This window comes from Struthio camelus, chromosome 11 (assembly GCF_040807025.1).
Source record: "Struthio camelus isolate bStrCam1 chromosome 11, bStrCam1.hap1, whole genome shotgun sequence".
Taxonomy (NCBI): Eukaryota; Metazoa; Chordata; class Aves; order Struthioniformes; family Struthionidae; genus Struthio; species Struthio camelus.
Window position 1 is genome coordinate 4,133,140 of NC_090952.1, and position 22,224 is coordinate 4,155,363.

Genomic DNA, 22,224 nt, shown 5'->3' on the forward strand with positions numbered 1-22,224 from the left:
TCGCAGAGTGGGCTAGCATGCTTGCCATGGGAAGCCCCAGAGTGTGGGACAAAGACGTTGGAATCAATGCCTTGATTCCAGTGAGTCAAAGGAGTTGCTGTTAACTCAAAAGTGGCTCTGCTAGGCTGGCTCAGGGTCTATCCAGGCCCATGTCCTGCTCCCCATGATCCAGGGCGGGTGCCCTGGAGGGAACATAAGAGCCAGGCAAATAACTAATGATGCTTCCGCCAATACTCTTGGAGTATCTTGTAACCTGACTCGGGACTTCTGAGCTAAAGGACTTTTGTGCCTGTATTTAATAGACTGTGGTGGGCTCAAATTGCACTGCCGTGTTCACTGGAATGTATTCCTATGGTGGCAGAAGCCAAATGAATAACTGCGTGGCTGAAAGAAGGAGGGACCTTTTGTGCTTTTGCATAGTGTGGCAATGGGGGGAAACAGGTGGAAGAAAGGGTGCAGGGAGGAGCAGGGGGTTAATCACTGTAGTTTCAGCATATGGGATAGCTACTAAGCACTGTTTTTAAGGAGAAAACTTCTCTTCTGGGCTTAAATGCTCCTCAGTTCTACGGGCTTTTGGGCCCCAAGTAGTGCTGAGTGGTGACTGAGCTGCGTGTCGCTGCCTCCCCGCTAGCCCTCCCGGCTTTCCCTTACAACGAAATGGTCCAGGAAGTTACGGAAGCTGCTGTGCCTTGATCCACAGAGTAGCAGCTGCCCTGAAAGGCACCGTAGGCTGCCAGGAGCGTAGTGCAGTGGGCTCCTTGTCCCAGGTGGAGGTCACCCCGGCCTTCCTCGCTGCTTTGCTCTGCAGCTGGTCATGCCGCCCGGCCTCCTACAGCCCCTTCCTGGGCACCTTGGTCCTGGGGAGGAGAGGATACCTCCTGCTTGCGTGCACAGAGCCGCACTGGGGCGCAGGGCCAGCTTCATCGCAGTCCCTGGCAGGGTCTTGACTCTTGGGGGAGGGGGGTCCTGCTATGGGTGCCGTGGGCAGCAGAAAGTGCGTGTGCAGGAATAGAAATCTCTGCAGGGCTTCCACCGCAGGCTGGGCAGTCTGAGACCTCCGGGCAGCATTAGCTTGGCAAAGTGCCTTCTGCCGCAGCAGCAAGGTGTGTCGGAGCCTAAAGAATGCATAACTATGCAACATGAGGTGTGGCGCTGGGCTTCTCCCTCGTCTGCTGGCAAAGGCAGACAGGGACCGTGTCTGCTGGGGTGTGAAGCTGCTCACCCAGCTCCTGCGGCAGAAATTGCCCTGCCAAATCGCCCTCCCTCCCCTGCTGAGGCAGCTGGGCCAGTGGCTGGAGAGCCTTAACGTCGCCAGGGCGTTTACTTGCTGCTCTGCCTCTCCGCAGGTCTAGTAACAGCATTGAAGGTTTTTAGGTGACTTTCAGGTGGCTCTGATAATAGCCCCAAGCGTTAAGGAAGAGGAGTGAGGAAGGAGAGGCGGCGCCTGTTTTCATCAGGCAGAGGCGTGCAGAGCGGCTTGGGGAACGCGGGTGTTCTTGGCCCGGCGGCCGCTCTCAGCTGCGGCGCGGCCCTTGGCACCCATCAGCAGGGCCATGGCATGGCCTGTGGTTGGGCTGCCTCCTGCTGCCTTCAGGCCAGCCTGCTCACATGGTGCAGGGCCCCTCGCTCCCCGGGGGAACCTCCTGCTGACTGCTCCAGGGCGCCGTGCAAAGCCTGCTGAGGTGGCTGGGAGGGCTTGGGGTGACTTCAGAGGTAGTGTTGAGCGGTAAAACTGTCCTCTGTGGTGCTGTTAAGTCTGTGCCTTGATTTGAGCTGCTTCCTGTGCCTTGGGTTTAGCAACCCAGCGGTTGCCTTCTGCTTATTCTCGTGGGCCTGGGTGGGGGTGGTGAAGGTGCAAAAAGCAGCTGCCTGCCAGGCTGCCCACCTTTCAGCAGCTCTGGCTTCTTGGAGGTCTCACCTTGGGGCTCAGAGCCATTGACCATAGCTTCCAATCACCTGCCCTGTGTTACTAGCTGCTTCTCCTTGTTTTCAGCTCTGAACAGTTGCAAGGGGCAGAAAACACCTTCAGGATGGTGCTCAGCTGTGGCAGGACTAGGGTGAGGCCAGGAACTAAAGGAGGTGGTTTGGCAGCCCCAAGCGGGTGGGTTGCTGCTGTGCTAACAGGAGAGGCTGCATCATGCACAGGAAAGCCACCCTTTCTTATGACATTGGAAAGTTCTAGCCGTGCACTGGGGAAAGCGTTATACACCTGCTTACAAAGCCAGTCACGGTAATAACATTAATCTGGAGTTGTGGATCTGTAGTCAATATGAGATGAAAAGAGTGGGAGGCAAGTCACTGAGAGTAAGCCTAAAGGACGTCCAGTCTGGCATGGGAAATGCTCCCACCCTTCTGCCTCTGGAAATGGCCCCGAGTTCCCCTCATTTGCTGGAGGAAATGTGTTTCCATGACCAGGCAGTCAGAATTGGCAACTGCAAGTCAAACCCTTGCCCAGCTCTCCCTGGAGAGCAAGGTACCTCCATGCCATTTGGAAATGTTCTCCGTAGCTGGCAGGAGAGGGGCGAAAATTGGCAAGGAGCTGGGCTCTGAAGCGAGGCAAAGATAAGGAGCTACCACCCAGATTTTGGAGACAGGAAATGGTATATAGTACATGCCATTATATACCAATATATAATGGAGATAGGTATGAGGAAACTAAATGATAATGTGCTGCAGCGTTGTCCCAACGTCACCTCTAGGTTTGTGAAGTGCAAGGCTGTAACATAGGAGCCCAGGAAGAACCAAGGCCCCAGTGGTCTTGTGGCTTGTGCAGACTGAGGCCTTCTTCCTCAGGGCATTGTGCCCTGTGGGGGCATCTCAAGGCACCTGGCAGGGAGCAGGTGCGTATGGATGCACCTTGTCCTGCCCTTGGGAGGGTTGAGGGTGGTTGAGGTGGCAGTATAGCCACTGTGTCAGTGGTGAGTCATCCCCAGAAGTGTGCCCATCCCTAGCAAGCAGGTGGGTAAGCAGCATTGACTCACCACCAGGGTGATGTGAACCTTAAGCCGTGAGCTTTCTCTGACAAATAACTACTCACTATGCGGATGTTCTAATGATACCAGGAGTATGACTTATTGCTAATTTTAGAGAGAGACCAAGCATGGTGGGGAACCGGATAAACGTGGGTGTCTCCAGTCTCGGGCTGCTGCTTGAGAGTGAGACAGGGAGGAAGCCAGTCCACGCTCCCCCCAGGACCTGTCCTACCATGTAGAGGAGTCCCACTGTGACCAGTGTCGTGCTGGTGACCAACAGCATTATCATGCCCTAATGTTGCTTTTTTTGATGTTGTGTGACAGTGACTGCACATGGCATAAGGCAGCACCAGTGCAGGGTTTGGGGTGGGGGGGGGAGGGTTGGGTTGATCAACAGCCAACCTGGTGGCCTGCTGATGTGTCAGATCAAGCCCAGCCCCCCAGTGAGGGATCCCTTCCACCCTCCACCCAGGACAGCTCTCGAGTGAGGCTGGCAGGTGCCTGGCAGCAGGCACCTCATCCTGCAGTAAATGGCCCTGGAGTTAGGCCAACTCAGGTGTGCCACGTGCCAGGGCAGAGCTGGGAGGCCTCTGCACATGGGCCATGAGGGATGGAAAGCTGCTCGCCATCCCACCAGGCTCCCTTCCAGGTCCTGTGGCGCTGAGAAGGGGCTGCCAGGGGCTCCCTGCTATGGTTTGTGTGCAGATGGCTGATCCAGGCTCAGAGTGCCCCACTGAATAACAATGTGAGGACTGGACAGGATCCTGGGCAATGGGCTCTAGATGACCCTGCTGGAGCAGGGGCATTGGACTAGATGATCTCCAGAGGTCCCTTCCAACCTTGGCCGTTCTGTGATTCTGTGAGGAATTGCAGGATGCTGCAGATTGCAAAGGCAGCATCACTTGGCTGGATTTGGTACCAGTCATCACTGCAGCTGGTGCTCCCTCCCTGTCACTACAGCCCTGAGGACACCTGCTGTTGCACTGCTTCACCGGGTCCCGGTGGGAATACAGGGTCTCCAATTGCTACAGAGCAGGCACCACCATGCCAAGGCTGTCTGCAACCCAGGCACACAAACTCCATGTGCAAGTCAGGTCTGGGGCAGGGTGGTGTGTGCATCCCTTGCTATGGAGGGAGTATAATGCCTCCTCTTGCAGCCATGGCTCTGGGAAAATAAGTTTTGTCTAATCTCAGGTTCCAGTCATCCATTGTGCTTGCAGGTGGCAGAACAGCTAAGACGACCCGTACTTCTTACCATGGGCTTCAGCATGCCAGTGTAGAGTGGGGGGCAAATGGACGTGGCCTGGTGGGAACATGAGTGCTGTGCTGAGCTTGCTTCTTTCTGTCACCAGCTGCACCCTGCTCTGGGGTAAGTCCAGCTCTGGAGCTGCCATGTGCTCTTGGTGGGCCAAGAAAAGGGGGCAAAGTTCTGACTGTCTCACTGTGGCCCTGGCTGCAAGGTCTACAGTGGAGGAGAAAGCACAAGGACAGCTCTCAAACCTACAAAAGGTACTGGCAGAGAGGAGGGGGCAAGACTTGGAAAATGCAACTGGACTTTTCTAAGGTCTCAGAGCCTCCAAGGAAAGATTATCTTCCGTGTGTAGCTGAGAGAGGCTTGGGAAGTACACTGGCTGCTCCCCAGCCCTATGGGACATGCCATCGGAGGAGCCGTGTGATAGAGTCCTGTTGTTGGGGCAATGTGGGTGTTTTATTGAAGAGAAGGGGATAGAAAGCAAAGTCAGTAGGGTGGGCACGTGGGCAAAATCAGCACGCACTGGGGAGACTCAGAAAGGGGAGGTGGAATACTAGGAAATCCTGTGCTGGGTTCCTCTCCCTAACATGCGGGGGACCCAGCTGGGTGCCTCATGTGTGCTATGGGTGATGGAGGCAGAGTTCTGGGCTGGTTGTGCTCCCTGTGCACCTCCATAACCATCTAAAGAGTGCAATGGTGCTGGGGGAGCAGGGGGGCAGCAAACGCCTCAGGGTGTCAGTGCCTTTCAAGGGATGGTAAACAGGATATTCCAGGATGTGTTGAGTCATGTGGGAGAATCCCAAAACATAGATGCTGAGAGCCATATTTCCAGCCAGCCCTTGCTGGAGACAAGCAGGGAGTTGGTATTCACCTGCGCAGGGCTGAAGTTGCGGGGTTGTCAGGTGTGCATGGGCCCATGGTGCCTGCACAAAGCAGTGAGATCTACGCAACGTAGCCATGAGCCAGGTTAACGTGGGATAGCGGTGAATGGTGAAGGTGGAAAGGGCCAGGCAACAGCCCTGCTTGAACACCAACAACTCCCACTTAGATGGCAGAAGGGTGAGCATGTATTGCTCTGTGGGCCATCCTGAAGCAGAGCAATATTGCCTTCCTTTTCCCTTATACTCCTTTTCCCCCCTTCCCCCAGGCATGCCATTTCCTCCACAGAATGTGACACTAGTGGCAAAAAACTTCCACGTTTGCCTGACGTGGGAGCCGGACCCTCGCTCACCCAGCAGTGCCAGGTACCAGGTGGAGTGGACAATCTGGTATGTATGGAACTGGGGAGGAAGGAGGTGGAGATGTTTTTGTCCCCACTGCCTCCAAGCCCTGGCCTGCCCGCTGAGGAATTCCTATTCCTCTCTCACTGCCCAGATGTGCTCATGGGCTGATCATCTGTCATCTGCCATTGTCTTTGCCAGTAGGTTGGCCAGCCTGGTAAGGAGGGCTTTAAACTAGGAAAGATGAGGGGAAGGGGAGTGTTATAGAGACAGGGTAGTCAGTAAAAGCCTGCTCAAGTCAGGATGCCTCCAGCGGGTGCATGCAGCCAGAGGAGTGCGTACGGGACATGGCTATGGAGGATCCCCTTGCACCGCTCCCGAGAAGCCTGCATGCTCGATTGGCTCTCTAAAGTGCCTGTACACCAATGCGTGCAGCATGGGGAATGAGCAGGAAGAATTAGAGATCCGTGTGCGGATGACGATTTCATCATTTGATGATTGTCAATGATTTCACTATTGATGATTTGATGATTGTGCAGATGATGATTTCATCATGATTTCATCATTTTACAGAGTTTCTCTGTAACTGCAATGATTCCATTGCAGTTACAGAGACATGGTGGGGTAGCTCACATGACTAGAATGCTGCCATGGATGGCTATGCGCTTTTTAGGAAAGACAGGCCAGGAAGGCGAGGTGGTGGAGTTGCTCTTTCTGTGAGGGAGCAACCAGAATGTATGGAGCTCTGCCTAAGGGTGGATGAAGAGCAAGTGGAGAGCTTATGGGTAAGGATTAAAGGGCAGGCCAGTCCTCAGGTATCCCAGACCCTGGGGACAGAGAGAAGGTCTGGAGAAAGGAAGACTCTCCCTTGGCCGAGGAGGATCGGGTTCGAGATCATTTGGGCAAACTCGACATCCACAAATCCATGGGCCCTGATGGGATGCACCCACGAGTGCTGAGGGAGCTGGTGGATGTTATCGCTAGGCCACTCTCCATCTTTGGTAGGTCCTGGAGAACAGGAGAGGTGCCTGAGGACTGGAAGAAAGCCAGTGTCACTCCAGTATTCAAAAAGGGCAAGGAGGAGCCAGGAAACTACAGGCCTGTCAGCCTCACCTCCATCCCTGGAAAGGTGATGGAACAGCTCATCCTGGAGGTCATCCCTAAGCACGTGAAGGACAAGAAGGTCATCAGGAGTAGTCAGCATGGATTCACCAAAGGGAAATCATGCTTAAACAACCTAATAGCCTTCTATGATGGAATGACTGGCTGGGTAGATGAGGGGAGAGCAGTGGATGTTGTCTCCCTGGACTTCAGCAAGGCTTTTGACACTGTCTCCCATCACATCCTCCTAGGTAAACTCAGGAAGTGTGGGCTAGACCAGTGAACAGTGAGATGAACTGAGGACTGGCTGAATGGCAGAGTTTAGAGGGTTGTGCTCAGTGGCACAGCATATAGTTGGAGGCCTGTGGCTAGTGGTGTCCCCCAGGGGTCAGTCCTGGGTCCACTCTTGTTCCACTTAGTCATCGATGACCTGGAGGAAGGGACAGAGTGCACCCTCAGCAAGTTTGCCGATGATACTAAAGTGGGAGGAGTGGCTGACACACCAGAGGGCTGTGCTGCCATTCAGAGGGACCTGGACAGGCTGGAGAGGTGGGCGGAGAGGAACCTCCTAAAGTTCAACAAAGGCAAGTGCCTTTGAAATAACCTCCCTAGATTATTCCTAGGGAGGAATGACCCCAGGCACCAGTACAGGCTGGGGGCTGACCTGCTGGAAAGCAGCTCTGCAGAGAAGGACCTGGGAGTGCTGGTGGACAACAAGTTAACCATGAGGCAGCAATGTGGCCAAAAAGACCCATGGTGTCCTGGGGTGGGTGCATTAAGAAGTGTTGCCAGCAGGTGGAGGGAGGTGATCCTGCCCCTCTCCTCAGCCCTGGGGAGGCCTCCCCTGGAGTCCTGTGTCCAATTCTGGGCTCCCCGGTACAAGAGAGACATGGCACTACTGGAGAGAGTCCAGCGGAGGGCTACCAAGATGGTGAGGGGACTGGAGCATCTCTCCTGTGAGGAAAGGCTGCGAGAGCTGGGCCTGTTCATCCTGGAGAAGAGAAGACTGAGAGGCGATCTCATCAATGTGTACAAGTATGTGAAGGGAGGGTGTCAAGAGGATGGGGCCAGACTCTTTTCAGTGGTGCCCAGTGACAGGGCAAGAGGCAACGGGCATAAACTGAACCACGGGAAGCTCCATCTGAACCTGAGGAAAAACTTCCTGACTGTGAGGGTGACAGAGCATTGGCACAGGTTGCCCAGAGAGGTAGTGGAGTCTCCTTCGCTGGAGATATTCAAAACCCGTCTGGATGCGATCCTGGGAAATATGCTCTAGGTGACCCTGCTCAAGCAGGGTAGGTTGGACTAGATGATCTCCAGAGGTCCCTTCCAACTTTGGCCATTTTGTGATCTGATACTTATGGTTAGTTCCTCCCTGCAGCCTGAGCCTCCTAGCAGACGGTTGTGTGAGGAGGAAGCTGGGGATACTTTGTTAGCCAGAGGCTGTTTTTGTAAAGTAAATATCACAGAATAAAAGAGTAGTTGAGGTTAGAAGGGACCTCTGGAGGTCATCTTACTCAAGTCCTCTGCTCAAGCAGGGGCAACTACAGGAGGCTGTTCAGAACTGTGTCCAGTCAGGTTTTGGATATCCCCAAGGACAGAGACTCTACAACCTGCCTAGGCAAACTATTCCCTTTTTTGACCACCTTCACAGTAAAAACGTGGGATATTTTTTCCTTACGTTTAAATGGAATTTCCTGTGTTTCAATTTGTATCCATCACCTCTTATCTTATCATGAGGCTCCACTGACAAGAGGCTGGTCGCATTCTCTTGACATCCTCCCGTCAGATATTTATATGTATTGATAAGCTTCCCCCTGAGTCTTTTCCTCTCTAGGCTAGAGTCCCAGCTCTCTGAGCCTCTGCTCATATGAGAGATGCTCCAGTCCTTTAGTCATCTTTGTAGCCCTTCACTGGACTCACTCAAATATGTCCATGCCTCTCTTGTCCTGGGGAGCACAGAACTGGAGACAGCACTCCAGATGTGGCCTCCCCAGGGCCAAATAAAAGGGAATTATCGCCTCTCTCTACCTGAGAGTGCTGCTCTTATTTTCCAGATGTCCTGGGCTGCATTATCTGTGTTCTCTGACCCACTCTGCTTCATCAGGTTTGCAATGCGTAGGCAGTAGTTGTTCCCCTTTTTGACACCCTCTCACTGCGTTCTTTTCAGGGGCAGAACTTCTCACTGGACCAAGGCAGATACCTGTTGGGGGAAGAGCACTAGCTCATCCTGGACTTGTGAGCTGTATTTTGAAGATATCCATGGTACCTACCTGGCAAGGGTGAGAGCAGTGGATGGAGATGAGCTGTCCGAGTGGGCCTATTCTAGAGACCTGCAGCTATACAGAGACAGTAAGGACCCGGGAACTCCTCTAACTGGGTCCCTGCTCTTTTGGGGGAGCTGATGGGGATAGGGAGCCTTTGGAGGGGTTGTTACTGGTGGGAAAAGCATGGAGAAGCTTGATCAGAGGAAAAGCATATGAGCATAATTGCTGGAAAGGGCCTGCATTATGTTAGGGTATGTGAAGAACAGGGGGACTAGGGAAGAGACAGTAAGATGAGAACTCTGGGAGGCCCCAGAGTTTCTATGGGAGTGGAAGTGAAAGGGGGGGCCAAGCACCAAATCACAGGATACAGTAGGTGGGAAGAGACTTCCAGAGTTCTCTGGTTAAACCACCTGCTCAAAGCAAATCCATTTAAAGCAGGTTGCTCAGTGTTGTCCAGTCTAGCATGGACTATCTCTAAGCACGCAGATTCCTGCACCCCTCTGGGCCCCTGTTCAAGTGTTTGACCATCTTTATGGGGAAAAAAAATTGTTAGAATTTCTCTGGCTGCAGCTTGTGCTATTGCCTCTGTCCTTAGGCACCTCTGGGAAGCCTCTGGTTCCATCCTCTCTCCACCCTCCGGTTAGGTAGTTGCAGGTAGTAGTAACATCCCCCTGTGCCTTCTTTTCTCTGAGCTGAACGTGCCCAGCACCCTAAGCTTCTCCTTGTACCTTCTGTGCTCCAGCCCCCGATCAGCTTAGGGGCCTCTGCTGGGCTCGCTCCAGTGTGTCCGTGTCTGCCTGAGGCTTGGGAGCCCCAAAATGGACCCTGTGCCCAGATGCTGTGCACAACAGAGGGGAGAGCCCTTCCCTTTGATCCAGTGTAGGTTTCTCTTATTGTAGGGTGGGCTTCATGGTGCCCAAAGGGATGTAGGAGCTGTGGATCCAGGCCCAGGTTCAGATCCAGGTTTCCAATCTGCATCCCAGAGCAATTTTTGATGGGCTTAGCAGGTTGAATGAAGGACGAGAGGGCTAGCAAGCTATCCCACCAGCATGAGGGATCTTGGGAGAGGGATTAAATTCTGCAGTGGCCTCTTCTCTCCAACCACACAAACACCAGCTCAGAACTCCAAAAACTATCAGTGCCTAGAATTGGAGATGAACTAGCAGGAAGACAAGAGCTTTATATCTGCCCTCTTACTTCTGTTCTTCCAAGCTTGTGCAGCCATCTGGGGCTTGCTCTCACTCACTCAGGCTTTAGGGTGGAAGTATGTAGGCGAGGACCAGGTTTCATGTGCATGCTAGGGCAGCTGTCCTTGACCCTGGCCATCAGCACCAGGTTCCCAGGGAATGCTGAGAACAAGCCGTTGTGATAATCTGAGCCTGTGAAGAGCGTGTTGACATTGGGCAAAACAGCAGATGCCCTTCCAGGCTTCCCTCTTAAAAGCATCCCCCATTTGTTCCTGTCATAGATCTGAGAGGTGCTGTGTGGGGCCATTTTTATTCAAGCAAGTTAAAGATGGTACAGGCTGATTAAGGCAAGAACAGCCCCTACAGCACTGTCTTTACCCTAGCTGCTGTGTTTGTGAGGCCATACGTATGGAGGGAAGCAAGATGTGAGCAAACGTTTTTTTCTCTATCACATGCTGACTAGAGCAGTCTCCTGTCCAAACAGCATAGCTTTTTTTTTTTTTTTTTTTTTTAGGAAAAATTCTCATGACCTTCCTCTAACCTGTCTTATACAGGGTTGTCAAAATGAACTAAATGTGCAAGCAGCTAAAAATCAGCCATACTGATATCTTAGAGACAAAACGATCAGCAGAAGGGAGCCAGAAGCACTAGCTGGTTTAACAAGGACTGTGCTGGTGTTACCAGGGGAGTCAGAAGCAGCAACAACCATCAGAAACACCTGGTTGCTGTGGCTTCTAAAGATAGTTCACAGCATGAGGTGCCATCAGGTTAAACCTGCCTGAGGAAATGTCTTTGCACCAAGAGTGGGACATTCAACAGAAGAGCATCCTTTTTTGACAAAGGAGATGACTACTCTGTGTTTTGAAGGGTTTTTTCCCTCCTTCCCCTCTTCTTTTTTCTACAGCAATTGTGGGTCCACCCAAGCTGTCCTGGATGCTCCAGGGTCACAACCTTAGCATAAGCCTCATTATGCCACTCACTCCATACCGAAATGAAAATGGCTCTTACAAGCCAGTCAACGAAGTGCTGTGGACACTGCAGTACCAGCTGAACCTTTATGAAGAGGACGTGCTTGTCCAGCAAGTATGTACTGGGGAGAAAAGGGCTTCCCAACTATGTAGCAGGGACAGGCAAGGCTCAGAGGGCACAGGATTTGGAAAAGCTTTTCTGATGCAGCAAAATGGAGCTTTCGGAAAGATGCTTTTGAGATCTCCTCTGGATACGTTTTCTTGACAGCATCTGGGACTGACAGTCCCCATAAAGTTTCCATTGCCCTGCTGGGGCCCAGCAGTGACCAGTCCATGCGTGAGTGGGCATGAGCTGGGTGCCAGTTTGCGCTCATAAGATGAGGCCTATGGTGGCCAGAGAGGGCGCGGGCAGCTAGTTCAGCCCCCTATACTGCTACAGCAATGCCTTCTGCTGGGGGAGAGACAGCCTCACAGGCAATGGAGCAGGCCAGGCCACTGGCTTTTCTGGTGTGCAGAGGCCTGGGGGGAGACCCCTTTCATCATCTAGACTGTGCAAATAAGAGAAAAACTGTTACAGTACCTGTTGGGATGACAGCATACATTGACTGTTAAACAAATGTGCTTTGGGACCTGTGCCAGCCACTGAAGGGCTCCTGGGGTGAAGACACAAATCCTGGAGATGCTGGGAAGTGGGATGGTAGGTCCCATCGATCGTAGGTCGATGCTGGTCCCGCGATATCAAGGCTGACGGACATGCTGCTTTCCGTCTCTGGCTGCATTTCCCGATGCCAAGGAGCAGGGCAGTGCACAGAAGTCCCCTGGCCCCGGGGGAAGTGTTGCCAGACCCCCTTAGCTCAGCATCCCCCTCTGCTTGCAGGTGCACTGTGAACAGAGAAGCAAGGAAGCTCCTTGCATGTTTAGGTACTTGAAACCAAGTACCCAGTACTGTGTCCGGACTGTGATGGTGAGGATGCCCAGGGAACGGAGCAGGGAGGCTGCACAGTGCATTACAACACCAGCCACCCCTGGAGGTGAGAGCTCTCTAGCTGTCTCAGCTGCTGTACTTCCATCTCAGGGCCCTGATTCAGAGCGTGAACACATGTCAGAGGGAGAGGGACGCACAGTTTCTGGTCAGGTTTGGTGACCCAGCAGGACCCTTTTGGGACCCTCCTCCTCTTCTCTTGGAGGACTAAGTTCTCTTGCCATCTAACTTTGTCTTGCCCTGCACCTCCTGCTTGGATTGTCCCAGCCTGCCATGGGACCCCCAAGGAAGAGCTGGCTTAGGGCACGCTGTTGGGGATGCAAAGTGGGGGGTTCCTCCAACTCTCAACCTGTTATGACCCCCCTGCAGACTTTCCATGGGTCCTCCTCGTCGTACTGAGCGCTGTCTTGCTGGTGCTGTGTGTGGCCGGGCTCTGCTTCCTCAGACTATTTGTGTTCTTGAGACCCTCGGAGACACGCATCCCAAACTCGCTTGTGAGTGAACAACCATCCTCTGGCTTCCTCTTCCTGTGCACCGTGACTGAGCCAGGATTATCTGTGTACTCAGGGAGCTCAGCACTTCCTTCCCTTCACATCTTGTACCAACTCCTGATGTCCTAGTACCTCACCTGCTCTTCGACCCATCATCACCCCAGGCCTCTTATTGCATTGTAGGAGATGCTGATGGATGCATCAGGCAGCCACGATCCACACTGAAGAAGTATGCCTTGGGCAGCAAGTAGCTTGGGAGTGTGGTCCATGGCACTAGGCATGCACAAATCCTCCTGCTTTGGAGACCACTGGCTTGGCTTGTCTGTGTGCCCAGCCGGAGTAGCTTAGAAAGGAGGAAGAGTGGAAGAGCATAAAATAGTGGGGATGCTCTCCTGGGATGGTCAGTGGCCTTGCTGAGACATAGCTCTTTGCCACATTAACAGGCTGCTCTATCCTTGGGTCAAGTGCAGCACCAGGAGAAAGTCTGGAGATGCCTCTAGGATTACAGTTCTATTGAGCTAGTACAAATGGACAACTAAATGTTCCAAGTCAGCCGAACTGGGTTGTGAATCTCCACTTTCCATGGGAAAAGCCCTGTGGAACCAGGCCCCAGAACAGCCTTTCCCCTGAGACTCAGTTCTTCCCTGTGTGCCCATTTCCTGGTGCTGGAGATGCCAATCCTAGGGGAGCCAGCAGCCTGGTCTGAGCACCTTTCGAATGCTCCAGGTGTGCAAATGGTTTACCCAACTGTGTGAGCTAAGAAGCGTCCTGTGCCAACATGAAGAGTAACTTGGCAGGTTTTTCCATTCGCCCTGGCCTGGTTTGGTCACAGCGCCCTTTGCTTTCCTGTTCTCGTTGAAATCTCTGTGGGAGTTGCTTGTGTCTCTGAGTAGATAAGAGCTCTTCAATCAGCATCTGGTGCCTGGGAAGTAGCTTGGAAGGCAGCAACGCCTCCAAGGCGCACCTACCTCTGCTACTTCCTGGCATTAGAGCCCCCATGAGCTACGGGGCAGAGTCCTATGTGCATTTCTCCTGGGGTTCGAGCACAGGGGATGGGCTGTCCTGGACCACAGTCTTCACTGGGCTTGGCAGTCTGTCACCACAGGGCTGGTGGAAGTTTCAGCAATCTCAGACTGGTTGGTTTGTTGCTTGTTTCCTGGCAGGCTATTTTGAATGAGGAGCTGACTGTGAACATCAGGGTGCCCACTCTTGAACTTGAGGGGGACTCACTCACTCTACTCTCGCTGGCTGTGCTTCCCTCCCCTGGACCCTCTGCAGCTGAACAGAAAAAGCCCCAAGTCCAGCAGCTTCTTGGAGAAAGCTTTCCACAGGAGATGGGTGGCTACTGTGCCAATGGATTTAGGCCAAACTGCCCCGAAAGCAAGGTCCTGTCCTTTGCCCCCAGCCAGCTGGGGCATGTCTTGGACTCTGGGGCCTCCTCACCCCTGGAGGGGCTGGGAGAGGACAGGGAAGCGTGTAATAGGGATGATGTGTTGGCTTTGCCAGTCCAACTGCCCCATGGTTCATGGGCGTGTTTGGAGCAGCCAATGCTGGTGGAACTGAATGGCAACAGTTACAGGGATGACGAAGACTGCCAGACATCTGAGATGTGGCTTTCTTTGCACCTCCAGCTTTATTCTAAATGCCAATGCCCACTCTTGGGAGTGGGCAGCAGCCTCTCTCTGACTCCACAGGACACAAGTTTCAGCCAGGAGGACCTAAAGGAAAGCGTTGGCACAGCAGAGCCCTGCTGCCAGCCCGGCGTACCGCTCAGCTCTGTGAAGCTGCCAGGCAGTGAGGAAGACAGAGGACACCTTTTCCCTGCTCTCTGTCACCTGCATGGCCATGGGGCTGAGTCAGAGTTGGGTGACAGCAACACACAGCAGAGTGACTTGGATCAGGCAACATTGGGCTGGCAAAGCATCCCTCTCCCCAGTTCCTGCGAAGTGCCCTATTCACCCCTCAACAGCCTGAGGGCAGCCACATCCTCTGGCTATGAGATGCATCCCCTGGTCACTGATGAGCCCTAGTGTAAAGAAGTGTAACAGGAGAGCAGGGCTCTCCCAGATGCACGACTGCCCTCGAGAGCCAGATTGCAGCCTTAATGAGTAACTCCAATGGAGCAAGGAACATTACCCAAAGCTGACCCAACTGTGATGGTCTGCCTGCTCAGACATGTGTGTGCCTCTTTGGGGATGGGACTAGGCCAAGCTTCCTGGGCAGACAGGCTCCAGCGTGCTCTGGGACTGACTGCCATAGAAAGACAGTGAGGTCAGCATCTTTTGAGTTTCCCTGTCAGTTTTTGGTCCTTCATATATATATGTATGTATATGTATATATATGTGTGTATATGTGTGTGTGTACATATATATACTTATATAAATATATATTTTTATATATAAACTTCTTCCATTATGTTAAAGAGTTTTTTTTTTTTTTTTTGCTTGGCTGGTATGGCTCTGGAAATACTGATTGTGCACTGGAACTGGTTTTAAATGACTAATTTATTACAGGAAAGTCTCTTGCATGCCTGATTGTTTCTGTGTTACAAAATCAGTGCAACTTTGTTTAAGTAGTATCTGGGAAAGGAGACAGGAAAACTTGGGGCTTCCCTGGGAGGAGGTTGTGCCTGTGGCTGGGGAAAGGCTGGTACTTTAGCAACTACAGAATAGTTTTCTTGTTCCATCTACCACAACCGGGGCAATTTCCTTTTGAGTAACCCTGCCCTGGGGTTGTCCTCTTGGATATATTGGTAAGGCTGTGCCTGCAGCTCTGAAGCTGAGGGGAAGCTTCATAGTCTTCATAGTTCTTCAGTATCTGGCAGCATTTTACCTTTGTGTTGTAGGGGCCAGGATCAGTGGATCCGAGCTCTGGAGGATAAATCAAGAGATTCACGCTGGGTTTGGGAACAGATGAGAAATTGCTGGTGTCCAGCACCCTGGCACCTATTGCAGCTGGCAGAGCTGCCAGCCCTGTGAGTGACGCTCTGGGGAACTGTTGGGATGAAAGCTTTGCCTCCCTAGCCCTCAGCCATGGTGCATGGAGTTGCACCAGGTTCCTTAGGCGTTGTGGCCCTTTCTAGCTCAGCTTCCTAGTGAGTCATCTCTCCGACAGCCCTGTGCGTCACCCCAGCTGTGCAACCCGTCTCTGGGGTGATTGTGCCCTCCCTCTCCACGAGTGTCAGCCTTCCCCTTCCCCTGCCGCTGGGGCTGGCTGATTCATCCAGAAAGTTGTAGCACACTGGCTGTGGTTTTTCTGGCAGCTGAGTGGGGACGTGGGGCAGCACCTGCCTTGCCGCTGTGCAGGGCGCTTTCTCCCCTTCGCCCTGGGTCAGATCTTGTGCTCTGCACCACCCTCTCTCGGAGAGGGAACCGGGCAGTCTCAGGGCACATGCAAACAGGATTTCTCAAAGGCAGTCAGGAAATCAGGAGCTATTGCAAATTCCCTGCGTTCCTACCTGAGAAGCAAATAGATGAGTGAGAGCCCCTGGCTCTGCCAGCATTTGCGGGCTTTTTTCTCTAGCTAGAAACTGTTATGTTAGAAGCACATTGTCAGCCCCAGTAGTTATTTTTACATTGGATCTGTCCCATTCAGCTCAGTAGCTGCTTCCTGGTCAGGAGAAGAATCAAAACCACTTGGGTGCCCTTAGCCACCAAGGCTGGGGAAAGGTGGCAGCATGCGTCAGAAGAAGCTGCTAGTGCAGTTTAGCATTTCTAAATCCCTCTGAAAAGGTACAGCGCTAAATGTATGCATCGGGTGATGAAGGGTGTGCAAGAAGCCGGAGCCAGCATGAAGTGGTATCAGTAGAGAGAAAGGTCATGCAAGTATTTTCAGGGCTGTGGCTGAATGCCTGCTGCAGTGGACTGTGAGATGTGACTGGTTTATGTTGTGCAGCTTGTTTCTTTCAGCAACAGGGAGGTGTCCCCTACATCTGCACATAGATAGAGACATTTAGCCACTTTTCAGAGGGAGAGGTTAGCTGAAATGCTAATACGAGTGGCCTGGGGCATTGCTATGGCAGGCCCAAAGCAAAGCTCTTCTGGGATGTAGATGGGTCAAGGCTGGCACAGGGCAACTGGGAAGAGGCTCTCAGTGATGCTGCTAAAGGGTTTGCCTGTGTGTGCCCCTGCATCGCTCCTGCACAGGCCTTTACTAGGGAGGGCCTAGAGGTACGGCTCCTGCTCCATGCCCTGCGCAGGGCCATGAGCCCAGTGGAGCTGCCGCAGTGCCTGCTGGCCTCCCTGCTTCCCTAGCCCCACTCGGCTGGCACCGAGCCCTATGACTTGGTGCTTTTTCTTATCCTTAGAAGAAAATCTCTCTGCTTTGTCACCTATAAAGCTGCAGTTTCCCAAATGAGGCACTTTGAGAGCTCGGAGCCCATGGTATCTGGTCTGGTTTTCTTCTGGGCTTGCAAGGGAGAAACAGCTGGGATAAATTAGTTTGGATTTTGGCTAAGCTAGGCAGTGATGGCCTGGAACCTATGTGTCATGGGCAGAGCTCACTTGCAGTGAGCAAGGTAAAGCCTTGCAAGAGCTCTGAACCAGACCCACCTTCGGGGCCTCCTTGGGCCAGGGCTACCTTCCATAACTATGTCAATGGTTCCCCCCTCCTCGTCTTTGGCTGTCATTAGATCGTTATTTAGACAGGAAATGAATGATTTTTGTCTCCCTAGAAGCCTTGTGTGAGCAGGCCTGGAAGGGAGGGAAGGAAAATCCTCTGGCTTGCTAAGAAGGGAAGAGAAGGCTCTCTTTTTGCTCCAGAGGATCCCACGGTAGCTAGAATGTCCCTGCAGAGCTTGCGTTCCACTGACCACAGCTGTGAGGTGGCGTTTACTCACCTGCTTGCACGGCTGCCCCTCTGAGCTGCTGTGGTGCCCCCACTTACCCCAGCAGACCCACCATCCACTCGTTCTCACAATGCTTACCCCAGAAATTCATATTTCTCCTCCATACCTTTTTTTGCTTCTGCTGCAAAATACACGGAGATCCCCAGGTTAAAGTGTGTCCCAGGGGCCCTGATCACTGGCCTGTATTTTCAGATCAGTCTGTCTTTGTGTCACTCTTGTCCTTGCAGCAAATGGCTAAAAGTTCCAATTACTGCCAAAGGAACTGCCTCTCCAGCTAGCCCTTTTCTGGGACTGTCCCCACAGTGATGTTCTCAGGTCACCTTAACCTTCACATCTGGTCCTGAAGCGGGCAAGGGTTGGGGTTTGCTGTGCTGGTGAGCTCAGCTTCTTTGACAGCAGCTGTGTGAAGGTAGCAGGGAGTCTCTGTGACTGCCCCAGTCTCATGGGTGAGCAAGCCTCCGCGTTGTGATGGGCGCTTTTCCAGCAGCAAATGGAAACCAAGCCCAAGTGCCATCAGCCTCTCGGTTTGGTGAGAAGCGCTCGTCTCTACCACCCCTGCGTCGCCCTGGGGAGGGGGGGGATCTCCGGCTGCGCTCGTCATACTGAAACTCTTCTTTGCGGCAGCGCTGTGTGCTGCGCGCTTCCTCCTGGGGTGAGGTGCTGAAGGTGGAAACGCTTCCCCTGTGTCTGAGCACCGCTGCCATAAACTGCCGGAGCTGGGCTCAGAAAGTCAGCTGGCCCTGAGTGCGGAGGCAGAGCCCAAATGTGACCTGCTGTTGTTGTGAGATACATGTCCCAGCAGTGCTTGGGATGATCAGGAGCAGAAACTCTGCTATTGCCACAGCCAGGCACAGCGTTCCCTGTGGAAGCACTACCAGACGAGGTCAAAGAGCTCTGCTCTCCTCTGGGCAGAGAGGAGAGCACCTGATTAGCAAAATCTTTGTTAGTGATGATCCAAGGACTTGTGAGATAGATAGAAAATAGCTTGAGCTGAATTTAAAAAAAAAAAAAAAAAGGAAAGAAAAGCTGCTCGAAGGGACATGGGTATTTCCCACATGTCCTGGTTGCTTCCAACAAAGCTCATTTCAGGCTCAGCAGGAACAAGAGAGTCTGATTTTCCTTAATTTGTGGAGTCGCTATTGTATGTTTTGCTGTTTCACTTTTTTTTTTTTTTTGGATAAAATGAAATTTTGAGCACAAATATTTGTCATTGTTTTGGATCACATGAAATTACCTTTTTCATTTCCAGGTGTTTAAAAAGCAAACTAAAAATCCAGGCCAAAATTCCCCCCTTACTAAAGTTAGGCACACTTCAGAGGAGCTGATAGTTTGAGACACACACAGTAGTCAAAGCGTTGCAATCTATAGATGCCCTCCTTCCATCTCAGTGATTTTTTTTTGAAGGTTTTTGAGGCACTTCATCTGCAGTTGTGGCTGCTCTTCAAAAACTTGCACAGCCAAAACCATGTGCCTGCTTTTGCCAAATTCTGTGAACCTGTGGTCATGCCACCCTTTTGGAGGATGAATTGCAGCATCACAGCAGATGGAAGCAGCAACCCTAGGAATTTGTTGAGTGCAACTCCTGGCCAGGATGTTCTCTCCCTTAAGCATTCCTGAGATGCATTTCCCACTTTTTGCTTTGAGGCCTCCAGGAATGAAGAACCTGACCTGCTCTTTCCTCACAAGTGGTCAGAGATTTCCCTGTTAAATGTTTCCCCAGTGACTCATCACACTTTTCCTTTTTGTGGTGTCTTGTCCTATCCCCAGAGAACAGCTTATTACCTTTCCCTCAACACTCCTCTGCGACTTCATTCAGTCTATTTTCTCGTCTAGCCCCTTGTTCCCTTTGTTCGGACCCCATAAGCTATGTTCTTTATACCTTATAATGGAGTGCTGAGCTCTCTCTGAGCTCTCACTCTTACAGAGGTGCTGGACCACCCTGGGATTTGCTCTTGACTCTGACTGGGTTTGCTTAGACCATGTATGTGCCCACAGAACAGTTTGAGTGACAAAAATGTTTGCAGCTAGCCAAAATCACAAACTGCAGCCTGGGGTGAGCCCTAGAAACCACATTAAATCTGCACAAGGGAGTGTGCGTCTGTGCACCATTCGCTTGGAAGATGAGTTCTCTTCTCACTGGTGGTGTTCGGCAGATGGAAACCTCCAAGGATGGAAACTACACAACACCCCTAAGCATCCTGCTGCAATACTGGACTGCCTTTGATTGTTAGGGAGCATTTGGCCAGTGAGATGTTGGGACCTTTGCTCAGGACTGAACAGAGGTTACATGCTGAGGGCTCACTCTCTTTCCATGATTCATTGTGGTGCGTGGGAACCATCCCCTCTGTGCTTCACAGTCTCTGATGTGTCTTCAGGTCACAGCCAAAACCCTAGGTGTATGGACCCTGTTTGACTGACCACCTCATCCCCAGCAGTGCCAACGGGGCCTCCAGCCCCACCACGGCTCCTGAATGTCATTTCATGGTGGCAGGGTGTTTTCAAGGAGCCGTTCAAGAGTAGCACTGGTCAAAGCCTCTCCCTCACGTGTGCAGTTAGAGACCCACATGGCAGGGTTCCCACATGCTCATGAGCACTGGGAACAGAAAGCACCTGCAGTCCCAGGTTCAAGCCCTCCACACCAAGCAAAGTGTGTGCTTGTGCTGACCTGGCTGGTGTGACACCAGCCAAGATCTGGGCTGTACACTGGGAGGTGCTGGTCTGGCATGGTGGGATAAAACTAGGTTCCATTACTGCCTTGTTGTCTGATATGATAGCTGCTACTGTTAGCGGTTTATCTTCAATAGGGAATGGAGAGGTTGAAAAAGAAAAACAACTCATAGGCTGTCCAGATGGGGATGTGTGCTTTGCACCCTCAGTTGTGTGGGGCAGTTGCCACTGTCCCTTGGGGAATGATGTCTGAAGGGTCCACAACCTGCCCAGAGCCTGAAGGGGAGGCTGAGATTGTTCTGGGACACAGTCAGCTTTTTTATAACTGTTTATCAAGCCTAAGAAAAGAGAAGAAGAGAAGAGAGGAGAGGTGAGACGAGATGAGACGAGACGATTCTGTTCTGAACTTCTGGCACAGGATCACCATGAGTGACTCAGGTGAGTTACACTTCAGCAATGGGGCATCACCCCAACCCAGAGGGTGATTTAAATAATTGAATAGGCCCTGTTCTCTATGGTGCAGAATTAGTAAGAGTGGAAAAAGACAAAATGCTTGTGACATTTCAACATGGCATTATAGCAGCTGAACTTTCCAAGTTGATGTAAGAGGGGTTTTTGCACCCTCCATCTCTGCCAGAACCACTCTCAGAGGTGTGAGCAACTTGCAGAGCTTTCCAGTGCCACAGTGAGAAGGCGCCATGCTTGACTGGATGCTGAATGCCCGGCATGCCTGGACAGAGAGCAGCTGCCGACCTGCTCCCACTATGCACAGCTTGGAGTCTGAGGATGTGAAGTGTGTCTGGCTTATTTCCTGCTTTGACTACCATCTTTCCAGGTGTTAAACATTTTAGCAGGATGAAGTTGTACTATGTGACAGAGTGGTGAGCTGGGGCAGTTTCCTAGGCCCAGGCAAGCCTGCGTAGCAGGAGGCCATTGCCTATTCGTGTGTCTCTTAGTTGTGCATTTTTCCTCCCTCACTCCTGCAAGGTCATACTTGCCCGTGAGCCTGGCTCCAGCCTCGTGCTGGAGGGCTGCAGCTCTGCGTTTCACAGGAGAGGTTGTGCTGCCATGTGCCATCCACGACTACCTCATCCCCACAGCAGTGCTTCCAGCCTGGAGAGGTAGGACCAGCTCTCTTCTAGAATAGCTTGTGACTGTTAGAGCTAATGTCACCTGCCCACAGGAGAACAGCTGGGCTTGGGTCCTGAGAGCTCCCTGTGTCCTGGAGCTCCAGGAGCTGGGGGCTTGGTCCAGGCTTAACCTCCATCTCAGCCCTCCAGAGTGCATCACCACGGGCTTGACCACTGTAGTATTCATGCTGGCCATGGGCCTACAGCCACTGTGCCATGCCTGAAAGTATTGACCGTGGAGGCCTGTGAAATCTCTGACTCATTGTAATCAATAGGTTTGTTCCCAACTGCTCTTTGTGCTATATTGCCTGTGTTTTCAATTTCCACCAGTACCAGATCAAAGCAATGAGGGGAATGCAGCTGAAAACACCTCTTTCTTAGAAATAGCAGTTTTAGGACTATTCAAGAGGGTATTTTTTATTACTAATTCTCAGAGAGCTGAGTTGCCAGTCTGTTCCAAGCTAAACTATAAAAGTATTGGAGAGAGGAAAATTTCTATGCGGGGGCCAGTGGGGCTTTTGCAACGGCAGATAGGAAACACAGCACCTAATAAACATGAGGCAGATGGCAGCTCCTGAAATGACAGGGCAAAATTAAGCCCTAATCAGGCTGCCGCAACCAAAAGAAGAGACCTGCTCACCTTTGAAAGGGGGTGGAGGGAGGCAGAGATGCAGAGACCCATGTCTCGAGCTGAAGCCCACCCCCTGGACCTGCTGTGACCCCATGCCCACTCTGCCCTGCAGGGAAGTTGGTGCCTGCCCACTCTCCATCCTGCCCATCATTTCAACTGCCACAGCAGTGCTGGCACTCTGTGGGTAGCTTGTGGTCTGCTAGGGTTTGCAGGAGGCTGGTTCCCTGGCCTTGCAGCCATCCCAGATCCTTACAGTCATCCCCAAGTGCTGTCCTGCATGTGCTCAGGTATCTGGCAAGGTTTTCTTGGAGAGGTTGGTGGCAATAGACCCCTGCATGTATTCTCCCACCAGAGGTTCCTTGCTTAACAGGTATGTTGTGGACAATGCCCGCTGCCCCTCCTTAGCGTTGCCTGTGCGGCCTATAAACCATTTTGACTGTGCTGTGTGCACTCCCCATCTCCCTGCAGCAAGCTCTGGCCTTAGATGGGTGCTTGGCCCAGATAAATGCC

The 22,224-nt window shown here is 52.3% G+C and overlaps 1 protein-coding gene across 6 annotated transcripts in view; it reads left to right on the top strand.

Moving 5' to 3' along the window:
• The window catches only part of LOC104149484 (uncharacterized), a 50,152-nt gene extending 35,305 nt beyond the window's left edge, over positions 1–14,847 (top strand). For 2 of the 6 annotated variants that reach the window (XM_068956575.1, XM_068956576.1), the window contains exons 2-8: positions 4,193–4,341; positions 5,372–5,492; positions 8,716–8,897; positions 10,904–11,082; positions 11,845–11,998; positions 12,319–12,443; positions 13,604–14,847. In XM_068956575.1, coding sequence (XP_068812676.1) covers positions 4,287–4,341; positions 5,372–5,492; positions 8,716–8,897; positions 10,904–11,082; positions 11,845–11,998; positions 12,319–12,443; positions 13,604–14,470 — 1,683 coding nt within the window. In that variant the 5' untranslated portion in view covers positions 4,193–4,286 and the 3' untranslated portion in view covers positions 14,471–14,847. Of the gene's footprint in view, positions 1–4,192; positions 4,482–5,371; positions 5,493–5,695; positions 6,574–8,715; positions 8,898–10,903; positions 11,083–11,844; positions 11,999–12,318; positions 12,444–13,603 lie in introns of those variants that run through there. The other 4 variants (XM_068956578.1, XM_068956577.1, XM_068956574.1 and 1 more) reach the window with 4 other exon arrangements.
• The last annotated feature ends 7,377 nt before the right edge of the window (positions 14,848–22,224 follow it).